The sequence below is a fragment of the Lipophrys pholis genome (assembly GCF_963383615.2).
Source record: "Lipophrys pholis genome assembly, chromosome: 2".
Classification (NCBI taxonomy): domain Eukaryota; kingdom Metazoa; phylum Chordata; class Actinopteri; order Blenniiformes; family Blenniidae; genus Lipophrys; species Lipophrys pholis.
In genome coordinates, this window is record NC_137636.1 from 13507157 (window position 1) to 13530865 (window position 23709).

General features: G+C 41.0%; 2 protein-coding genes across 3 annotated transcripts in view; both read right to left on the reverse strand.

Moving 5' to 3' along the window:
• Positions 1-16223, reverse strand: part of dennd2b (DENN domain containing 2B) — a 48771-nt gene extending 32548 nt beyond the window's left edge. Inside the window, exons 1-2 of one of the 2 annotated variants that reach the window (XM_080458186.1) lie at positions 16059-16155; positions 15498-15644 (exon numbers count right to left, since the gene is read on the reverse strand). The gene's annotated coding sequence lies outside the window, so the exon portion shown is untranslated. Of the gene's footprint in view, positions 1-15497; positions 15645-16058 lie in introns of both variants that reach the window. The other variant, XM_080458185.1, reaches the window with a different exon arrangement.
• A 1675-nt stretch (positions 16224-17898) lies between these two features.
• tmem9b (TMEM9 domain family, member B) lies at positions 17899-23390 on the reverse strand. Its single transcript, XM_080458194.1, has 5 exons — positions 23152-23390; positions 21941-22032; positions 21739-21847; positions 21323-21457; positions 17899-19077 (listed from the first exon to the last, which is right to left on the reverse strand). Exons 1-5 carry the CDS (start codon positions 23221-23223, stop codon positions 18922-18924), a joined length of 564 nt encoding a protein of 187 aa, XP_080314320.1. The 5' UTR covers positions 23224-23390; the 3' UTR covers positions 17899-18921.
• Between the last annotated feature and the right edge of the window lie 319 nt (positions 23391-23709).

Below are 23709 nucleotides of genomic sequence, written 5' to 3' on the forward strand. Positions count from 1 at the left end.
CACACTTCACCACATCTGCCATGTAGAAGCTCCAGTGTAAATAGTGCAGACGACGACTTTCAACAAACCAGAAGTAAGTGGCAGAACTAACACAGCGTGCAGTCAAACCCTGTGCCAGAGTACCGCTGGTGCTCCTGGCACGGTTGCACTTTCCCACCTAAGAAATGTGCCTTTCACCATCCAAAGATACAGAGAACTACGCTGCTGCCCAAAACCGTCACCGACATTTTGGATCTCGGCCAAGAGAAAATCTGGAAGGGAAACTATTTCTTATTCTGTCTGCTCTCCAGTTAATGTGAACAAAGGGTTTATGTAAACAATTCACGTATTACTAGAGATAGGGTGCATATTCCTATATGCTTAGGGTCACTGCTGATATTCAAAGAAACATATTACATCAGGTAAAGTTCTCAACATATTCAAAACACCATGTGAACCTATTTCTTTTATTGTCGTCAAATATAAATAACTCCCATGGTTCTTTTGTGTAAGCAGCTCATAACAATTCATGGGAACCTGAAGTAAGCACAACAAAAGGAGGAATAAGGTGACGTAGGTAAAGAAGCACAAAGTTTATGAAGAGAGGAGGTCAGGGCTGATGGATGGTTCAGCAAAATCCTGGACTTACTGCTGTGCATTTAATGGCATTGCCATAACAAACATATGACTTACATTTGCTAAACCACTCAAATCAGAGGCAATAAAATATGTTAAATAATTTAAAGAGAATCTGAAATTGTAAATATTTTTGGTAACAAGTGTTTGGCTTGTCTTAATATTGTTTAAAATTGATGTATCAATATAATTTAGTTGTACCAGTAAAAGTATTAATCTTATGAGTAGCATTAATGAAATTGATAAAGGCTAATATTGACTGGATCTAGACAATAAGCTCAAATATTGAAGGCTCTGTTATATTTTCTATTATTGGTTTGATGTGTGTATTTCTTCATAAGAATGTCTGCAGAAAGTTGCTATAAGCTGTTCAGTTAAAAAAGTGACTTTTTGTCTTGGGATTGATGACTCATGCTTCCGTCATTAATAAAACTGTAATGTTGAGTGCTTCACTTGTTGAATGTCTTTCAAATATTCAATGTGATACACCATCCTCCAATATGACAAGAAGGCCACACAGAAAACCACAAAATATGTTAAAGACGTCATCTATCACATATTAGATCAAAAGTTAGCTGAAGCCTGTCGTCAAACTTGAGGCCAATGCCCCTGAAATTGCAGCACTGACCCTTTTAAAAGGGGCTCAAAGTAATTGTTTCTGGTGCGTAAGCGGGTCAAACGGACATCCCCGGAGATCAGAGGTGAACAGGAGGGTGCCTGCTTGGCCGCATGACTTGTTTACAGGAAGTAGTTGTATGAAGAAGCCAGCCAACCAGTAGCAGATCTGATTCTTATAGAGACAGATGAGCAGAGAGGGAGCATTCCTGCTGTCAGCTATTTCCTGTGACTGTCGACTTTGCAAAGAGGACGAAGCGTGCATCATCATATTTATTTGATACAAAGAACGGTTGTAGTCCTGCCCTGCTCAGAAGTGCACAGTGCACAGACCACACTGCACAAAGTGAATTAAAGTAGGCTACAGAGCCTAATTACATATTACATTACAATTACATTTCATTGCAGATCTTCCGATGCAGATACTGTTGTGCTGCAGGATTTCAGAAGTTCAAGAAATAGGACGTAACATGGAGGTGACTCAAAGCAGAAGTTCCTTATTAGACAGGACATCTTTTAAATAAATTTCACAAATGTTTTTTGTTTTGTTCTTTTGTTTTTTTTGGTTGTTTTTTTTTACAAAGGATATGGATATACTGAGGAAAATATATTAAAAAAAAATACCCAATTGAAACCAAAACTCATCAAACATAAAAACAAAAAGGGGTATTGAGGAAAAATGAAAGAACAGAACTAAGAACACAAATACTTATTGAGTGAAATGAAATTTGATCAACACTTGATGAACATGTTGTATGTTTTTCTTAAAGTGACACACACTTCTCACTTTCTCACTCTGCAGAAAAGACTATATGTTTTCAGTCATTTTGTCCCGTGACAGCAAACACACACATGTCAACGAAACAACATCGTCATGACTTTACTGAACTTGGTTGAACTTCTCTGTAACATTAGTTGAGGTTAACATCTGTGTAACTTTCATTGTTTTCTTGGCTATTATCACAGAAATGGGTCACAGAGGCCTAAGATGGACTCTGCTGTGTAAACACCAAGGCGTTAGCTAACTGACTTCCTGAGGTCTGATACCATCTCCCTACACAAAATCACAGCGTGTAAACAAGAACTTCTAAGAAAGCTCCAGAGTACCTTTAAAGTGCATTCAACCACATTCAAGTCCGCTTTTCTCTTGAGATGTCCGAGCAAGGCAAACTAACGGTCAACAGCTGAAGATACTCTCAGCATTCACTGGTGTGAACATGTTTAGTGTTTGACTGGCAGGATGCTAAATGACATACAGGCACATTTTAATCTAAGAAGCTTATTTGATGAAGGGTTTTTTGTTACTGGAAAGATCAGAGTTCACAAATAAAACACTGCGCTTTCTTTTCCTCGCCCTCTTTAATTATTTACGCTCTTAGACACTTTCCCCCAAACCTTCCTGTGCTAGAAGTAGCTGGATGTCCTTGTGGATCTTATATCAGTACTCCACATCATGCAAACTAAAAAATGTACCATGTTGCTCTAGTCTGTGCACACAACACATGTTGAATGCCAGTCTGTTATAAAAATATCTTCTATATCCATTTATCCAGACTAGGGTTCCAGGGGTTAGGGTCGGTGCCCACTGCAGTCAACACGGGGCAAAAGGCCGGAAACAGTCTGGACAAGTTGCCAGTCAATCATAGGGGCAACACAAAGGGACAGACAACCAGCCCGACCTACGGCTAATTTTGAGTCACCAAACATAACAAGAATGTGTTTGGACTGTGGGAGGGAGCCAGGATATCCAGTGAAGCGCCACACAGCACAGGCACAGGAAAAATGTGCAAACACCACAAAGAAATGCCCCATCTGTCAGCAGGATGGAACCAGGAACCCTTTCCTTTGACGCAGTACTGATTATCAATGATCCACCGTGTCTTCCCATGTGTGAGGTTGAGCTCAAGAAATAAAGATGGCTTGACTTCAAGCTTAAACAATGTGATCAGATGAGTACACAGCAACATCATTGCTATGCACATGGTCCTTCCAGCCACTTGTTCAAAGTCAGAAATTCTCACTCCATTCGTCTTTGTTTTGTTCTTCAACTCTTCAGGAGAATAGCGAGCCTATTTAACTTCCAGACAATGCATTATTTTTTTCCAGCTGGTCACAGACTGAGTCTGTCTGTTGAGCAGGTAGCCTGCTGAGGGTTTTTAGAGCTGCATGCCACAGCTGGAAACAGCTCTGATAACAATAGTGAGAGTGAACCAAGGCAGTAACCAGCTGGGAAATGTAACGACAAAAAGAAGACACTAGAAAAACGATGTAAAACTGAAAAGTCTGAAGTTGCTCGGACTGATACTAGGAAAAATTGTTCACCGTGAATCTGACAAACTTGCAGCATGATGCCTTTGAGAAAACCTTTGCGAAACATTTTGTCTGTGAGGCCCCCACACACATCGCTGCCATCTTCAAGCGTTTCATCACAGCTTGACAGGATACACCACAAATCTCCTTAGGATGTCAACAGTCTGAGAGACAGAGCACATTAAAAGCATATACTCCCCAAATCACACATTCCCTCTGTTCAGCTGTTGCATCTTGGCTGCTCCCTCTGTTTGCACTCAAGGTTTTGTGAGTGACGCATTCAGTCTTAGAGAGATACAAGTTTGACTTGATAAAAAGTTTGTGCCTTAAACTTGAACTCCAAGGAGACTGCCTTTCTTCAAATCCTCGGCGTTCCTTAATCCTGGAAGCTAAACATGTTAAATACTTTTCCCTAGTTCAGTTCCATCGAGATCCATAAGAGATTCCATGAGAGGCATATCAATGACATATTTTTCACTCTACAACAAGAGCAAGTTGATAAAACGGTACTATGACAGTGTCTCCATCGGACTGTTTGACTTGGAATAAAAGAGCCCTTTGTATTGGTTACGTCCTTGAAAGAGAGCGATGGTTAAAAAGTAAGTCTTTTATCAGTGTGCGTTTGTGTGTAGTTGTGTGCAGTGTCTGTGTGAAGGAGAAACAGACTCCGTTGGGTATAATATCTTCAAAAGAGAGTCCACATGTCCTTGGCACTGTCACATTGACAGATTGTCTGATACACTGTTCTCACCACCACACACAGGAATGTACTAATATTTGCTCTCTTCATCAGACCGCCGCGGCTTTCAAAATATTAAAAGAGTGTTTTCAGTGGGTGAAAGGAAGCACAGCGGAGGGGCAGTAACACCTGGAGTCGATCCCGAGAGCTTCATTTTCATTTAACAAAGACTACACACAAATATGTACACTCTCGGCACCTGGCACTCAATGTTCAGGATTATATGAACAGAGTACGGCTTTGTGTTACAATTTATTGTTGACGTCATGATGGTTGGACTTTTATTACCTCCAATAAAGAGGCTTCCTTTCAGGTTTCTCCGACTATCCAAAAGCACAAAGCAGCAGACACAACAGCTCCTGACCTAATACTGTAATTCTCCTGTGCCCTGGCTTTTTTTTTCTGTTTGACCTGGTACTCTATTTCTGCTGATCAGCAACCCGATTTCAAGGTGTTTTTTTTTTTAAACCGCCACAGAGCTCACAGGCTGCCAAAAAAACAAGTTAAGACAGAAGGAAGAGTGAAAATCTCTGGCAGACATGACCACATGAGCCCACACACTTAACCGCACCATTGTCTCAATATCCCACAGAAAGACCAGTTTTGTCCCGGACAGACAAAAAGAGACTTGAGCTGGTTGAGTCAAATCATGTTAGCTGAGCAGAGGGGGAGTTGTGCAACATGTAAATCCTTTTAGACATCTGTATGGCTTTTGAAATTCACTCACAGCGAGACAAATACAGTCCATTTTAGTGGCTATGTGAACATTTGCGGTATAAACACAAACAACCTTGAGTGTGTGCTTGGAAGGATAAAGGCGATGGGAAAGCTGCAAAATTCCCATCAGAAACTGCAGGAGAATAGTGTATTCTGGATATAAAGTATGAACATATTGCGTTCGTAATCGGACTCTCTGGAGAGCCGTTTAAGGCTCTGAAAGCTTCTATGTAAAATAAAACCACCAAGGTCGCTACTACTGGCAGTTGCACACACAGCTATACCTACTGAATATAATTACCCCACCACATGGTTCACCACGCTGCCACTATAGGGCTCGATTGACCAGGTGGAACCAATACTTGGAAACTTTTTTTTTTTTTTCGCAAGTGGAGCTTCTTTTTTTTTTTTTTCCTTTTCTTTTCCAGGGTAATCATGGCATGTTTTCACTTTGTGGAAAAGAGGGAAAACCCTTCAGTGTAACCTAGATATGAGCGTGCACAGCTGCAGAGGCAGGCATGTGGAAAACAGGCTTAAATCCATCTGAGCTGCAGCGGGGAGGCTTGAATTTGTGTCACAGATCTGACCCATGACACAAACATCTTTGACTTTTCCAAGGACAGAAAAATGTGTTCTTGTTTGCCACTGTCTTAAAGAGAGAGTTTATGGAAACAAAGACTGGTTCGAAGTACACCGGTGGTACCGCTCAGTTTCTCTACTACTTGAAATGTTGTCAATTTTGATCAACATCAAACAGGCTCAAAACTTAAAGTGATGACTTATTTGTGTCACGATCTTAAATGTGATGGAGAAAACAAAAAGAAAAGCCAGTGCAAATTTCAGCATAAACACGTATTGAAAAGTCTAATAAAGTATTGAGCAACTCATAAAATAATAACATAAGCAGCCAACATATTTCCTTCAAATCATAAAGGGGATGCTACCTTCACCAGGTAACTGAACATCTCCCAGTGTGTTGAGCAATGGATTAATCAAACCCACTAAGGGTGAGAAATGAAGGTCGATCAGTGCTCACATCACCGTATTAGCATTACTCCTCCACCTCTAGACGAGGCGTTTCAGAGATCCAAGTAGTTCGCTTCAGCTGTATGTGTTTAATGATCTGGAAATGGTGTTTCAAAGTCAATTTGCGTTGATCTGCACACTCATTGAATGACTATTCATAACAGAGATGCTAGTGACTCATTATATGATGTAAACTGTCTTCTTTATAGAGAGGCTTTGTGAGTGCTGAGTCGGCATCATTTAGTCCAAGTATCAACAGGCTGTGACAAGTGTTTATGAGTTGAACACACAGCTGACAGTGTTTTGTATTCAGACATCCAACCTGATGGTGAAGCGATTGTATTTGAGGAGGCAGCTTCAGAATGAGTAACAGTCTGAACAGAGAAAAGCAGCGTATTTTATGACATGTTCCTCTTGGCATTGTAATACCACCTTATAGTCAAATGTGGAAATGTGTTAAAACAAAGAGTTGTTGGGCCATATGAGTGTTGGACAAGTCAACAATGCTGCCAATCAAGAAGACACATTTGTGGTTTGTTGATAATGAAAAAAAATTTTTTTTAACTTGTTAAATTGGAAACTGAAGAAAAAAAAATATTCAGGCACCTATTTTAACACACACACAAAAAAAATATTCAAAGGCTTGTATCTTTAGTACTGGCCAAGAGTATAGTTCTATAAACAGTCCGTACACATCTGTCATGTACAGTACCTATATTCTGTATTCCGTACAGGCACATGATTCTCCAACTAAACATTTGATTTAACAAGGCGGACACAGACTACAGCACATCCCTGAGATCACAACTATAAGTAGACTGACTGACAGCCAGCATTTTACATAATGTCCAGGCAGATCAGTTCAAATGTTTAGACTTGCAGTCAGTTTCAAGGATAGTGTTCTCTCAATAGAGCCTGGTGGTATCGTTTAGGGAGACGGTCTTGTGATTTGCCCAATTAACGCTGGGATTTTTGTACAAACTATGCTATCAGCTCATCGAAAAGCTCTGTAGCCTTGGGTTCCTATTCAGCAAAATGCCTGAGAACAGCACTGTTCCTGCGGAGCTCCTCTCAAGGCAACATCATCAGACGTTTACTCTTACAGACTAAAAATGTGTAGACAGTGTCTGCAAATCATAACAAATCCTAAGTGGGAAAACTCTGATTGTTGATTGAACAACAATTCCCTTAAGAGCGTCTGGTAAAAAGCCAGACTCACTTCTTGTTACAACTGAATGGGGACCAGAGAAGAACTTCCTCAATAGCTTTGTGTTGACAGTCTTGTCCACTGAGCGGGGAAGGTCATTGTTTGATCTGCACAATGGAAAGAGTATAAGAGGGAAAAACGGAGCCCTAAAGAAAACCAGTCACAGACCATAAGGTTTGTATTATACTAACTAAGATAAGATTGTGAGGATTTAGGCTGTAATCGGTTAAGAAAACTCATATTCAAGACCAAAAACATTCCCAACAGACACAAAGCTCCTTGTATTGACACTACAAAGACTTCAGTGAAAGCTGGGTTTTAAAAGTGCTGTCTATAAGGTATATAAGTAGTATGACTTTAATAACTGTTGTAAAACCCTGAGGGGAACCTTGATACGCACAAACACTCACTTAGTAACAGGTGATTATCACACATTAAGCATTAAGCAGATTTGTTGATTTATTCTAATACATGCAAGAGCCCATGAGAAAGTAAATGAAATAGAGACATCTGGAACATATAGCCTAAAAAAACAAGATAAAATCAAGTGTTGTGCTCTGCATCATGGTGGTAAGAGAGACTTGTGATCAGCTTTTTGAAATGTTAAGTTTTTAACAAATACAAAAACAAGTAACTTACATAAAGAAAGTAAGTTGTGAGCAGAATATGCACATGAATCCAGACTTATGATATATTACCACTGACATCTGGCAATGTACCTGAACTATAAGAATAGAATAGAATAGAATAGAATAGTCTATCCAAGTCCGTTGTGCAACTGTTGTATCGTAAAATATATTGAAAGCTGGAAAGGTCTAACTTCTTAGTAGAATAAATACATGAGTAAGCTGTTTACATGGGAACCTCTCAATGATAAAGTCAAAGTGGAAAATGTTTGAAAGCTTCTAGAAGCTAATGTGACGTAACACAACACAAAGTGCTTCAACACTGATTGATGTACACTGCTTGTTTTTGTTTTTTAAAACGTGTCATAGTTAAGGTGAAATCTGACAGACCTTGTCATTTTGACGTCGCTAGCTGACTACCATAAACGTCTAAAGCAGGAGTCCAACTCATTTTATTTCAGGTACCACATACAGCCCTGTTTGATCGCCACTGGACCAAGAACAGTCAAATTAAAGCATCACAATCTATAAATACTGTCAGCTTCATATCACCCCCTTTATTTTAGTGCAAAACATACAAGTTAATTATACTGTTGTAGTCAAGACCACCAGAGCAATCCAAGATCAACACTTCAATCAGCCGAGACTGAGTCAAGACCAAAACCTTGACATTTTGGTCCTGTGGCCAGTCTCGAGTACTAATAATACCAGTTCTGAAAATATTCATGTTTGATGCAACTTTGTTTTTTAAACAGAACCACCTAAAATCCTCTTTACCATGGTGATTCTTTCGAGACTTAAACATGGTAGTGTAATGTTTCTAGCAAAGAGTTCACGTTCACAGCAGTATCTTGCAATCAGCTGTCAAGTTTCAATTCTCACTGTCATGTCTGATGATCTTGTGGGAAAAAAAAAAAGTTCCACCATCAGTGGCCAATTTAGGAACGACAATATAGTCATTGTCTCTTTTGTAATGTTTAGACTCAGCAACGTCATCCCAAGGTCCAGATTCTTTACCCGAGGGGCCAGGATGGGCCACCGAGACATATGTTTAACCCCACTGGTCTAATAGTCTACAAGTAGCATTGTCTATTTAAATGTGACTTTATTATTAGTTGGGCGATGTAGGTGACTATAATGTTGTTTGTCACTTATCTGCAGATTCCCCACTTGTTAGCAGTTGTTGTGTTGTGTTAATACTCCCAAACTGGTAACTTTCCAAGTCCATGAACGCACCTTTATTATCATTGGCTCAGAAACAAGTAGAACGCATTCAGCTCGAGCAAGGCGGTGCAAAATCAATGAAAACCGAAATGTAGAAGAGATTTGGTCAAATGTGTTTTTGTCTTTGTTAACAGATAAACAAAACAAACAAAAAAAGAAAACAACAACTCTGTATCCAAAGTGTATGCTGAACCACAGAGTCCTGTGCTCTCTCTGTTCATCTGCCGACTTTTTTGGAGGTTCGAACGATTCTAACTTGATCTCATTGCAGTTTGCTGACTGACTGCTTGTATCCGCTGGGATTTTTTTAAAAAAAAAATTTTTCTTCATTCAAAGGGTCAGCAGCAGAACAGAAAAAAGGCAGCAGCAGCAGCAGCAGCAGCCTGGTGTTGCTTTTGTACGCTTCATAGTACAACTTGCCGATGACCAAATATGGTCACATGGAGACACTTTAAAGCACCTTGCGAACTTTTTTCACTCCGTCCTGTCAAAGTCTGTCATTGGAAAGCCGCTGTGCTTCCGACTAAAAGCTTCCTGCTCCCGAGTAGCGGTACAAGAAAAATAATAATAGACAGGGAAAAGCGGCGTTTACCTCCAACTTTCTCCTCACGTCCATGGCTGTTGATATATATATATATATATATATATATTTCTTTCCCAGATTATAATCCCTTGGCGACGCACAAATCCCGCTCGTCCACACGTAGAGGAACTTTGGCTGGCAGAGCCGCGGATACCTGCCCCTCACAGTAAAGTCCGACTCATGTCTTTCCAACCAAAACCGACAAAAAAGAAAAAAAAGAAAAAGAAAAAGAAAGACCAGGGGGGAAAAGGGGGGGGGGGGGGGGGGGGAGGGGGGGGACAGAAACAGCCCTCCTGCCTCCCCTCGCCTCTCTCCTCTCCTCTCCTCCCACAGCCTGCTGCAGCGGAGGGCAGAGGCAGGACTTGTTGCCATGGAAACGGGGTTGTTTGCCCCCCGCTTTTCTTGGGATTTGCCTGCCACCCCTGCCCCCCCCCCCCCCCCCCCCCCCCCTCCCTCCCTCCCCCCCCTCCCCCCCTCCCTCCCCCAGGCAGGCATTCAGCCCCTTGTCCCTTGTTGATTGTGGGCCTGAGGAGTGCGGATGAATATTCAGGAGGCTGCAGGCTGCTGATGGGACATTGTGTTGGTCACCCACACGCACAAAGATGTCTTTCACTGGCTGCAGTGTGGAAGCAGAGCTTGACAGTCGGCCATCAAACTCATTTCACTGAAGAGTTAGAGTTCATGATCAGTTTCCAAGCAAGAAAAGTCCTTTAAAAAAAAAAAAACTCGCTCTCGAAATTACCTGTGTATTTCCACATTAGAATTTTACTCCATAGCAGCGTTTCCAAGTCTACCTGCTCCTGCCTGCTGCAGTGAAAGATGGTTCAAATCAGCATAATCGGCCACCTGGAGTTGGGTTTCAATCTGATTTCCCTTCCAGATGAAGTGCAGTGGTTAGCGCGCTCACCTCACAGTGAGAATACGCCCAGTTGGAGTATGGCTGGGGGCATTTCTGTGTTGAGTTTGGACTCTCTCCCTGAGCGTGGCTTTCCTACTGGTCCTTTGGTTCCTTTCCAACGTTCAAAACCTTGTTTGAGGTTAAGTGCTAACTGTGGAGGATACAGGCTGGACAGAGTGTCAGAAGGGACTAGCTTCAAAGATGAACGAAGTGGTATAAAAATATTTGTGCTGGAAATTTGTCAGATCTGCCTGTTGCTGATATTTACATCCACCTTGTCCAAAAAATCCTCTTCTTTACACCAGTGAGTCTCTCAGGCTATTCAATAGCATTGATGTTTACCACTATTTCAGGACGGGTTAATGATCCAAAACTTTGCCATGTCAATGTCACAAATAGGAAGCACAAATGAAAAGAGTAAGATAGTAATTGCTGCCATAAAAAGCGACCACGGGACAGTTCGGTGAGCGATTCGTTTTGAGAAAGTGAACACTGTAACTCACTTAGCGTTTCCTTTTTGTTAGCAATGGCTTCATGTTATTGTTAATGACTAAATGTTGAGTATCCTACTAATCATTTGTTTACTTTACTGCATTTTTCCATTGTTCCTTAAGATGGAGCCACCAATACTGTGTCATGTCATGTGAAACCCACAAATATTTAGACTACTAACTGGAAATACGCATCAATTGTTCAGTTTGTGGGGGGGGGGGGGGGGGGGTCCGTCATTTTACTTTTGTTGGCAAAGTGAATTATTTCTCTTTGTAAAGAGGGTACAAATGAGTCCTTCATTTTCCACTGTTGACATTACATTGTCCTCTTTGACATCTAGTTCAGTTAAATCAATGAGCAGTCACCAAAAAAAATACAACACTACTCTAACATAGTCAGTTACCACATAGTTCAACCTTTATTTAATTTTGGTTACAGTGAAAAAGATACAGAAATATAATCAAAGCCATAAAACGTCCAGTTCTATACTTCCAGTTGAAAATACTTGGTTTTGAGTATCATTTCCTTTTTATGATGAAATAGCATGTGAAGACGTCACACAATGACATTGACATAATTTAGATTAGTCAGAGGACAATTTAAAGGTACAATAATAAAATCAACAAAAAAAAGTACATTTTGTGAAATCCCTCAACAGGAATTTTGTCTTTTCCTTTGGTGGCTTGGTTTTTCTTTCTCTCTTCTTCTTCAATGAGCCTGCAGGAGTTCTTTACAGGGACTCTGGCTTGCTGCCAAAACCCAAAAGCAGGCTAGTTGGGCTAATTAGTTGTGCGAAACTGCCTGTAGGTGTGAATATGTGTGAGAGTGACCATTCATACAATGACCCATAAGACCGTTACTATAGTGTACTGTACTATACTGTACACTAAATAATAACCCGGAAACCATAAAGTACATCAGTGGTGAAGTACAGTCTGTGAAGTACAATGAAATAAGAATTCCATTGAAACTGGACACGAGTTGGCAGGAGACACCGACCGCCTCCCACCAGTGAAACTTGGCAGAGTCAAAGGTCAAACCCATAAGACCAGATTACAGTTAACATTTTTTTAAAGCATTTTTCCTCTGTATTTCACCAGAGTTAGAAAGCTTTATCAGTTCCACTCCTCTGACCCAGACCCTCACTTTAAATTGTAAATAATATACACGAGTGCAGTCGTCACACTGGAGGGACGATCTGCGTATAATCTAGACAGACAACATGAACATTTAACAGATTAATCACCACGACTGTCTCAAAATGCATTTTTGGTCCTAAATCCATTCTGGGGTGATCGCGGCCAAGGGTAGTGTCTGCTCCGCACAGCGGTGCAGTGGTTAGTACTCCTGCCTCAGAGTGAGAAAAGTCCCCGCAAGTTTGCTCATTCACTTCCTCTACACGTGTAGCTTTTCTCTTCACAGAGTCTTAAAAAAAAAAGAGCATCGGTGGCTAATAATTAGTAACAGAGTGCATCATTCAGTGGGAGCAAAAAGTAGATCACGACTTTCAAAGTCAGATGACCAATGTTGACAATCGGGCTCCAGCGCATCTTGAAAATCTGTTAGTATCATATTATCAGTCTGTCAGTGTTTGCCATGCGATGGACTGTGACTCACCCTGCCTTCATCCTGACTGGGATAGCCGATGGATGAGGATGGTGATTTATATGTTAGATAATTTGATTAAGCCACAGAAGATATACGGATGGTCTGGTCATCCGTCCCGCGCCTCGCTCAATATGTGATCACAGAGCGTAACTGACCTGGACGTGGATGTCTTCACAGAGAGACAAAAAAACGGGATATCACAATATCTATTCAAAATGAAACGTCCGCCCATCCTCAGCTGACTCTGGTCAGTTTCAAACCACATCACCGTCTCCGCGGTTAACTGAATAAAAGATCTGTCATGTGAAACATCTCAGACTGTGTATTATGTATTGTGCTCATTGAGGGACATTTCCTAAATTAGCTCAAAGAAACTACCTCAGACAATAGCATGCGAAAGCCACATGAATTTCAAACTCCTATAGCATGCTGCCCCGTGGTCAAGTGGTCAGTGCCTATTTAAAAGTTCCCTCAAAACGCCACATGACTACACAAACAAACATGCCAGAACTGTACGTAGACGTACAGGAATCACTGGAAGTTCCTGTTTAAGTACAAACATTGGATGGAAAGTCTGTACTTTTACATTCTTTTTTATCATTTTGTTGGGAGTCTTTCTACTGAAATTATAGGTTTATGGGTTGTTGTTTTTTCTTGACCATATGAATTTGATGGCAGCGAATGTCATCTTCTGCCGACAAGGTCAAAAGCTTCAACAAACAAGAAAGTGGACTTTGTTTTGTCGTCCCATTGTTTCCTCCAAGAGAAGACTTTTGGTTTTTTTTTGCCATTCATGGTTGTTATGATGGTGCAGGTAACATTTTTCCACCAAATGCTAAAGCCCTGCTCATCCATTAAACCAGTTCCTCTCTGTCTCTGGGGTTGTCTTATCGTCCAACGGGCCCGGGAAGAGAGAGAGACTGAATCACAAAGCCCAGACATTGCAGTTTGCTACGTGGAGTCCGCAGGAAGAAGTCTCCAGGGCTGCCACATGCAGCTTTCTCTCCGGAATCCAATCAAAAGCCTTCCAGGTCTTGTAAAGATTGCCCTTCCTGAAAACGCTTCAGATCAGTGCTGCCTGAGCACAAAGAACAGAGGCCGCGGCTGCTGTGTGTGGGATGTTTTACCAGAACGCAACCGAGGCTTAAACTCTTGGAATCCATTGTTCCACCGATCGCACTACCATCTGGGCTTCCCATTAAAAGCCGCATCCTCCTCTTGCATGACATGGGAGCATCAAAGCCGAGACTCGCATGCATGCATGAAATTCTTGTGGCCATCCAGGGACTCTCCATTCAGTCGGCCTGCGGGAACTTTACAAGAATGACTTCAAGCTGAGTTTCATAACTTCGGCGCTCATCATTTTCCACCTGCCGTGGCTGCACTCGCAGGGGAATACACGCTTTACATCTCGAATATAATCACTTAGCCTCATCCGTGTATGTTCGAGAATTCGCGATGGATCACAAAGAGATTTCAAAGGGATTATTCCACAGCTCTGTGAAACTTTTACCACCCACTCTCCAAAAAAACTCAACCCTGATCCCTTCTTTCAGCTTCTGGACATTTCACAGGTTGAAGAGGTCAAGTCAGCAAAGAGTCAAAGCCACTGCACAATTATCTGCCACATTTTTCATGAGAAACAACATTTGGTGCAATAAGCAGCGTATCGGGTTTCAGAAGCAGACCCGAGGCGACTCTTAAAAACTCCAGGATTAAGTTGACACATTCTGTCAACACTGAGATACAGCCTGAGAGCCCCGGGGGAGAAGATATGACATGTGAAGACATCCTTTCCTCTTCAAAACTGAAGAAATCAGCTGGAGGTGTCCTCTTTAGAGTATCTGACATTATAATATGAGGACTCGCACATTGTGCACACGCGACATGTAAACAGTGTCACCACAGCTCCGCAGAGAGAATATTGTTACACGTCTGGTACAGTCCTCAGATTTTCTACATTCCTCCAAGAAAACTGGAAAAGGAGCATTTGTATAGTTTTATGCGCTCGAGCAGGTTTCTTTTTCACGCAAACTGCATGAATCATGTTTTTTTCCTGAACGCTGAGGTGCTGAATATAACAGCCTCTATCTCAATGTGGAGCATGCCTATTTGATTATGTTTCCAGTGGTTGTTGACTATTTCCGATCATTCATTTGGATACGCAAAAAAAAAAAATCCAAATATGCAACTATGACTAAATCCAAACCACCAATTAACTTGGAATGCCGTGTGAGGAAACCAGAGTACCTGGAGAAAACCAACAGACATGCAAGAAGAACATGCAATCTCCACACAGGAAGGAATCCGGGACCAATGCAGACTTGAACAGATATAAATATAAGTGGGCAGGTGATGGGTGAAACTTTGTAAAACTGTGATACTGCAGCGTGCCTGTGGTTGATCAGAAAGAACATAGTTTTATGTTTGAGGACATTTTAATCCTCTTGTGACAGTTGAGCTCCATTTTTAGGGGGAAAGAAACCTGTCGAATTCATTATTCCTCTTTGGTTAAGATCAAAACTGTTGGATGATAACTCAGTCTTTAAAGTGCAGGTTCTGATGATGAGCTGGAATGTTTTGTCTGAGACCTCAAAGTTTCACAAGTCACACCGTGTTGCTGTTTCTATAAAAACTCTCCGAGTCACTGCAGCTTCAGTTTCACAATATTCTGTTTAGCACAAGGACATTCCTTTATCTCGAGGCATTTCAGCTTTTCACCGCACAGCAGCCACAACATCAGTGTGTGTGTGTGTGTGTGTGTGTGTGTGTGTGTGTGTGTGTGTGTGTGTGTGTGTGTGTGTGTGTGTGTGTGTGTGTGTGTGTGTGTCACTTGCCTCTTATTTAGAGACAAAAGGAACGTCCCCATCACCACATGCTGATGTAAAGACTCTGTGTTCTTTCAGTCTCCAGACGCTGAATATAAGTTACTGTAATGACACTAAAACACAACTAAACTGTGACTCTAACTCAGAGTTACATGTCTGAAAAAAGACAGAAAAGGGAGACACGTTAGTGCATAAGGTAGAAATTAAAGCCACAGTAAGTGCAAATAGCTATTGATTATTAGATTGATCAAATTCAAAGGCTGAGGCGCCCCCTGTGGGTGAACACATGCAAGTACAGCAGCAGACCAAAGGCGATCGACTTCGCCTCCTAAACATGAGACAAGTCAAGCCAGATCGATCAAAGTCAGTCCCACAGAAACTTCCTCCTCGCTCATGTTAATGAGGTCACAGACACTGAAAAATGCTCATTCACGGTGTCATCCTCACTCCAGCAAAACGCTCTGGATACGCAACAAACACTGACAACTTTTCTTTAAAAGAACTTCTCTTTTTTAAGTAAAGATTTCTCTTGTATTCAGATGATTGATGGATTTGGAGCAGAAATCCTACCTGTGTGTCTCAGATGTTGCAGGGTTTGGTCAGTGCTCCATTGTTGAACAGAGTCTGTCGCTTTCTGTCTGTGCAGCCTGAAAACTGAGAGGGTTTTTTTTTTTGTTTTTTTTTTTTTTTCTGGGGGAAAAATAGTCTCCTCCGTACAACTGCATGCAATGAGGAGTGGAACAAAAAAGGAAAAAAAGTGGAGTGCACAGGAAACGATGACGCAGCTGTATGGAAATCACTCAGTGAAATGAAAAGAAGATGGTCAGTGTGATCAAACTTTTACTGAGAAGTGCAAGAAGTCAAGGCAGCTTTTGACAGATTTTAATCACATTTTTACCTTCCCCGAGCAGGTTTGTTTGGGGTTTTTATGAGATTTAAATCAAAGAAAGAAAAAAAAAAACTTGGGGTGTGAAATCAGCAATAAATGATCATGTGGGTTGGTTTATTTCTAGATTTATTGTGTGAGAAGTCCTGGTAGGAAATGACTTGTCCAAAAAGAACCAGCTGAATCCCATTTTCTCCCCCATATGAGAAACCCGTCAGGTGTACTGGGTCGCAGAATGGTGTAGTGGTTTTCCTGCACACACACTCTTTAATGAGTAAATCCATGGTTCATGTCCCAAATGGGCTCTCTTTGTAGGAAGTTTGCATTTCCTCCTGGAGTTCTATTACATAACTGCACACCAGCCGAAAATGTCATAAAAGTCCCCAAAGACAACTTGTACAATTATTTTCCTTTAAAAAGCTAAAAAAAAAAAATCATTATGTACACAAATAACTGACACACTCGCATGGGGAATATGATTTGACAATTATCATGGCAAGATGATACAGTGATAAAGTTGTGCATAATAGTCCAAAATGAACAAGTAATCAAACTTAACAAGCAAGCAACCATAAACAAATACAATTATGAAAATGGCAAATCAAACAACCAGAGTTGTGACTCAAATGAGACACACAGTGAAGTCAGCACAGACGTGAAGCCGCCAGACCTGATCCAAAAAGTACAACAAATAAAAAGTGAATATTGAAAACTAAAGAAATAAGCAAATTGAACCTCAATAAATCCACAATCAACACAAGGATCTGAAATAGATTTGGTCTTTCAGCCTTGGTGAGCAGATCCTCGGTGGAACGAGGGAGAAAACTTTCCACGTTCATACAGAAAATACCTGTTTCGCTAAATCTGTCTGTGGTCTGGTGCACAAATTATTGCTCATTTATGGGAAAGTGAGTGACTCGACTGTGTCTCTGTTTGTGTGTGGTGTTTCATGCGCGGGGCAATTTTGTGCGTACTTTCTCCTGACAATCGAACTCCAGCATATTTCAAATCTAACAAATCTCTTTGCAGGGTCCCTGTCAGATGCAGTTTACTGTACGATCAGTCTAAACATGCCTGATCTGTGATAATTACATAACACACTCACACAGGCCAATAACAACAGCCGTCACTGAGGGTGTTCAGACACCATTGGTGTGACGTCACCAAGGACACAAAGCAATATGTGGGTTGACCCTCCAACTTTTGAATTGGAAGACGACTTGGTCAACCTCGGCCACTGCGACCCCATATTGGCTGAAAAGCTTTTTTTCTGTTGTCAGGTTTCCTCATATTTCCTCCAACCCTAATAAGTGCTAACAAGTTCTTTCCACTACAGCTAATGCTCATTCATCCACAATTACTTTTTAATACATATACGTTGATTGATTGTGAAGGAAATATGAATTCATGTGAATAGACATTTGCCTGCAGCAAAAAAAAACAAAAAAAAAACACTAATATATTAGTAAACATGTATATTGAACGTAACGTAATAGAAATAAGTCATTAATCACACTGCACATGAAAGGGTCACAAATATTACATATTTATTTCAAAGTTAAAAGGTACCACATATACAATAGTTAAGAACACTTCCAAAGGTCTCCCAGCAGTAGTTCCCAGTCACTCACTGCATTGTACACAACCCAAACATAAAGCGAAGAAGCTCCTTTGTGCTCAGAATAACAGCACTCTGCCAAACCACTGCCGCCTCTCAACACAACAGTGACTGATCGTGGACTAACGTTAGAAAAACCACAGAAGAGAAGAGACAGCATGTTACCGTTGTCGGGCAGTGGACGAGCGCTGCCATTTCGACATTAACAGATGAGAATCAATAGCACGGCTAGAATTTACCGACATCACCAGGAAAATTGCATCAGTTTCTTTGACGAGGTGAATTGAAACTACTTTCAAAAAAGGAGATTGAAGAGATGACAATGTTTCACAGCGGTCGGGAGACATCGGACCGCCGTGGCTAGGGATGAAGCTTTGAAAACAGTTAGAAAAAGGTTTATAACAACACGTGCGTTTTCAAAAGAAGGCTGAGCGATGTCTATTTTACAGAGAGGAGCACAGTAGTTGATGGGAAAACACCCTCCAGTTATGACGAGCAGCGTCAAACATTTACTCTGAGATCTATAGTTTAAAGATTTGTGATCTATGGACTGAGATGACTCACATTTATTGGTCAAAGGGTAAATTCTGCTTTCTTTCTTCTTCTTTTTTTTTTGTTGCCTGCTTATTCAACGTTGTGCAAAAATGAATTCACTGTAATCTCGTGTGCTGCCTGCAGACTGACGGCCGGTTTCCAGCTTCGATTGTGCGTCTGCCAGGAACCTCCGCTCTAAACGTCCACATTTCTCCGCGTTCACCTCGGATGCATCACGTGACGAGTTTTTAAAACCACAAATGAGAGAAAAGAAGCGATAAAAACTCAAGGATCGGTCACAGTGGGGTGTTTGTTTTTTTTTTTTTTTGTTTGTTTTTCTTCCAGTTTTGTTTTGTCGTTTTGTTTGTTGCCCCACCGGTCACCTGCAGGGTGTTCTAACTGAGAACAACATGGCGGTCGAACACAGATTTCCTCTGCTCCTGGACCTGCCTCCTCCAGCGCTGCTGGGCGTGCTCCACTTTGTTCAGCATGTTGGGTCGAGAGTGTGAGCGGGACAGGACGTTGTGAGCGTTGGCAAAAGGCTGCTGGTCCTGGGGACAAAAAAAACAACACACGATGAAATGATATTAAACTAATCTTCTCACATACACCCAATTTTAAGTGCGACGTCGTCATTTTGAAACCGTCCATAAATATTTTCTTTAACCAATTCAGCAGTGGAGTCCAACCACATGGGACGTGTCAAAAAGGACACAATATGAGACAACTGACTTTCAAGTATAGTCTATTTCAGCTTTATTTTTTTTAATCTAGCAACTCCTCTGAAAAGGCAACCTGACCACACCCAGACGAGGCAGATGGATCTCAGACCGTCACACTAAAGAGGCCAGATTCAAGCTTTTAAATCTCGCAAAACCAAAAAAGTTTTCTTAACTTTAATTTCCAACCAACAGACAAAATAATAATGTGATTTATGTGAATTCACACTAAATGTTAGTCTTTTTTTTCCCCCATTGCTGAAATCTAAAAACTGCCCACAGACTTTGATGAATGCAAGACGAAGAGGCTCGGTAAATCCACTGCTGGAAATCGTGCAGTTTGAGAATCATCAGTGAGACGGCTTATCCTATCAAAGATCGAGTAAACATTACTGGCCCATCCTTTCCTCCACAATTAATGTCACAGTATCACTGCCAGAAAACCTGCTGTAATACAAATATGACATTTTATTTCACGCGCAGGCTTCACGACGGATTGGATCATACAGCACCACGACCAACTCCTTCAATCACCACGAACCAAAGCACAGGTTTTAATGCCGATTTCTTCTCAACTCACATTTTATACAGCTACAGTTTTTCTCCCAAGGAAAGCACTCGTAATACTTCCTCTGGTCTGAACTCAGAAAGCTCAGCAAAGCCAGCTGCAGACCCCCTCCTCCTCCTCCTCCTCCTCCTCTTCCTCGAGGCAAAGCCAGCCACTGTTTCCTTTAGCTTAATATCCAAACAGTGTCCTACTCAGAAAGGCTTAAAGGCTCAATTTTACACGCACATCCAGCGTTTAGTTAGGAACAACAACAAAAATGTTTGACAGAAAGTTAAGAAGATATTATACTAATCGTTGAGAAGATTCCACAGAAAGTTTGCCGACGATGGGACACTTTATTTTTCCCATATATAAACTAGCACTGATGCATCAAGAATACTAAGAAGAGATGATGATATAAAAAAAAAAAGAGTGAACAAATGTCATGAACAGGCTTGAACAGTTGCAGAGGATGATGGAGAGACTACTCTGTACAGTTTAGAGACCTCTAGTGGCGAGACTGCAGACTGGGACGTATTTTTTAAGCAGTTCGTAAACAATGAGCGTACAAGAGGAATTCCCCTCAATCTTTAGTCACTGAAAAGGTTTGTGGGTTTTCTTTGCCGTTGGAGAGTCCCCGGTTGGCACGGATGCCAACACACCAGTCTGGGATGTATTGCCTGTAGTCCAGCACACAGCCATGTTGTAGAAGTATTTAAGCTCTTCATCTCGCACTTTGATTGCATTTTTTAAGCCGATTTTAGAAACATCCACATGAGCGCAAAGTCAACCCGACTAAAGAAAAGATGTTTTTTTGGTGTTTTTTTTCATTTCTCCTCCAACTTTAACTTGAATCAAGACTCAATACAAAGTGTGAAAACTGTTCCAAGTGAAACAAAAAACAAATGCTGCTCTGTGCAAATCAAGCAACATGACATGATCCGATCAAGATGTGTTGTGAGAACACATCAAAAAACAAATATCCTGTATGAATTTGATTATAAATACAAACTCTCTCATTCCTGCTCTAAGATTCCTTTGATTTATAGAAACGCTTTATAAAAAGGAGTTCTGTTGTAACGGTGGACCTGTTTAGGCCGTGATCTCATCCCACTGCAGCACTGCCACAGGTATGATAATGCAGATCTTTGCAATGTAAAGGATCTGGTGTCTACATACTGACAAAACCCTGAATTTCATTTTTCAGTGTTGTGAAAGTGATTAACGGTAATGGAAGTGTAAAAATGATAGAGTTTGTCTGAGAGCATTGATCACGCTGTGGCTGCTCAGGCTTTAATACACACAGACACAAACGCACACACAGACAGACACATAATAAACGCGGCAGGATCATCATGTAACTTTGCTGACTTTTACCCACACTGGGAAACTCTCCACGTCAATCTTTACGAGTGGGTATTAACAGGCACATTAAACTTGTTTACGGGGAAAACTGAGTTACCTTGACCCCTTTGTAAAACAGCCTCACACCCTCGGATACAATGCGGTAAAATAAGGAGGAACACTAACCCCGACATCATCATCGCTTTGGATGAGCTGCGAGTGTCCAAACAGACGCCTTTTCAAAATGGGCTCCAGGAGAGTCAAGTAGACCATGTAGAGCAGCAGCAGGCCCAAAATGGAGAGGTACATTATGATGGTAACCTAGAGAGAGAACGTGATTCATTATTACACACAGATTTCAAGTGACGTATGCAAAATACTCAGAGAAAATAAAACAAGTAAAGCTGAAACAGATAATCAGCTACCGAAAAGCTCTTCTTTTTATTTTTTATTTTTTTTAAAACCACAATCAACCCTGATTTTAACGTAATTATCTGTGCGTGTGCGCCCATGAAGCAGACTACATCCACAGAAGATCTATGCTGAGTTTTCTAAGATGTTATATCGAATCATCGGGTACATCTTCTGCTATATCTTCTTACCTTGATGGTTCCGGAGCTCCTCTCCTCATATTTACACTCACAGCGTAGACAGTACGCTTCCACATCTTTTCCATCCACCGGCATCGGTTCAACTACGTGGAGACAGTTACTGGAAAGAAAATAAGATTACCATGCCATTAGTCAGAAGGAACTCTTGACAGTTTCTACAATTCAAGGAACTGTGAGGCTTTTCTAAACATACCAGTCTTTGAGAGACACATTCTGTTTGTAAATCTGCCCCTCGATGTCTCTGTATGGTGGACAGATGCATTTACAACGGATGTCTTCAGAGTTCTGAAACAAAAACAACACATTTATCAGAGTTTGTTTGTTGAAGGAATTGAACCTTGAAGCTAAAGCCTTTGTATGAGTGTATCTGTGTATTAGATTTAGTGCTTACATTTCTATCATATAAGAAGCTCGGTTTGGTGTTAACGTTTCTGTAGACATTCTACACCTTGGGCTAAAGTTCAGGTCAATATTTGATGGTACCACTTTCACACATTAAGGCTTCTACTGACAAGGATACTTTCAAATTAGAAGCAAATGTGCACTTTGATGTTTCCTCTGCATCATAGTCTTAAAGTGCAGTACAAACCAACAACTGGCCAGAAATCAGAGAGTAGTTTGATGAAAAAAATTGTTTCATACCTGATAATACATGGAAGAAAACATTGGTGAAGACATTCAAAAACATGTTTTTAATATGAGAAAGCAGCAGTTCCTAAACCATTTCAGTTGTTCTATGTATTGTGCTGCATAGGATACTGAAGGAACTTAACGTGGTGACCACATTCTCTGATAATAAACTGATAAAGTAAGCTGCTCTGGTATCCAGCTGTCACTGGTTAAACAAGAATATAAGATACTGCAGGAGAACAAAATCTCAATCTCTGAGTCTGGACAGAGGACAGACCAAACATGACACTGGTTCGCTATGACACTGATACCCATGGATTCATAATTTGTCTTCAAATGTAAAAGATTAAAAGAGAAAATTGTTAAATGACTGGCTGCAACCCAACTACTGGATCATAACATTGCTTAGTTAAACATTATGTCAGCTTCACTGCACAAGCTCACGGCATTTTTTTCACTCGACATAGAAAGTGAGAACAAACAGTCCTCAGAGGAGTAGTGACATTCACGTTTTGTTTACTTTGAAGACGTAAAAGCAAAATAAATAGTTTCACAACATCACAGCTGGAAGGACACCGGTAATGTTTTACCACCGATTACGTCAAATATGATTCAGATCACTGGCCAATAGATATCAGACATATGGGTTTTAAACGAAGAAGATCATCGCTCAATAAGCTTTTTTATTTTTTAACAGGATGAATAATGTGGTTTAACGAGCTTTCAGCACCGTGGTCAGGCTGACGCCAGCCGTTAACGTTAGCATTAGCTTACCTTCGCTGTGACTTGACTCAGCAGCACAAAACAGAGCACGCAAAGAGCGTCGGCCACAGACACACGCTTCATCTTTTCCTACAGTGCAAGGTCGTTTTAAGAGTTCACGGAGAGGTGAAGCGTTCCCTAAACACTCCCGACGACGTTAGCCATGAAGCTAACCGATAAACAGCCAATCGGCAGCTGACTTGTAGTTTCCAGAGATGGCGGCCGCGTGCTTCCGCACACAGATCCGGGCTGGATGCGTTCAAAAAATACACTCGGGAAGCCCGGTGGATGGGCGGTGACAGTCTGACAATGTTACGAATTGCGACCTAATTAAAAAAAAAAAAAAAATTGATTTCTTAACTTTTTTTTATGACAAATTTTATATCAGATGAATAAATTGGTCAAGCTTGGTATATTTGATGATTCTTATGAAACCTCGTACGAGTGAAACGATAAGGAGAAACGCCGAAGAGTAAATCGAACGCCCTCTCAGACTTGACCTGATTATAAACACTGAACTCTGTGTGTTATCACTCAATTAGGCATATGTATATTTATATATCGATTTAT

Excerpts from the sequence above, each read along its gene's own strand:
- tmem9b (XM_080458194.1), bottom strand. The coding sequence starts at position 23,223 with ATGAAGCGTGTGTCTGTGGCCGACGCTCTTTGCGTGCTCTGTTTTGTG. Across the intron at positions 22,033-23,151 it reads TGAGTCAAGTCACAGCGAAG|AACTCTGAAGACATCCGTTG; the intron begins GTAAGCTAATGC and ends TTTTTGTTTCAG. Across the intron at positions 21,458-21,738 it reads GGAGCTCCGGAACCATCAAG|GTTACCATCATAATGTACCT; the intron begins GTAAGAAGATAT and ends TTCTCTCTCTAG.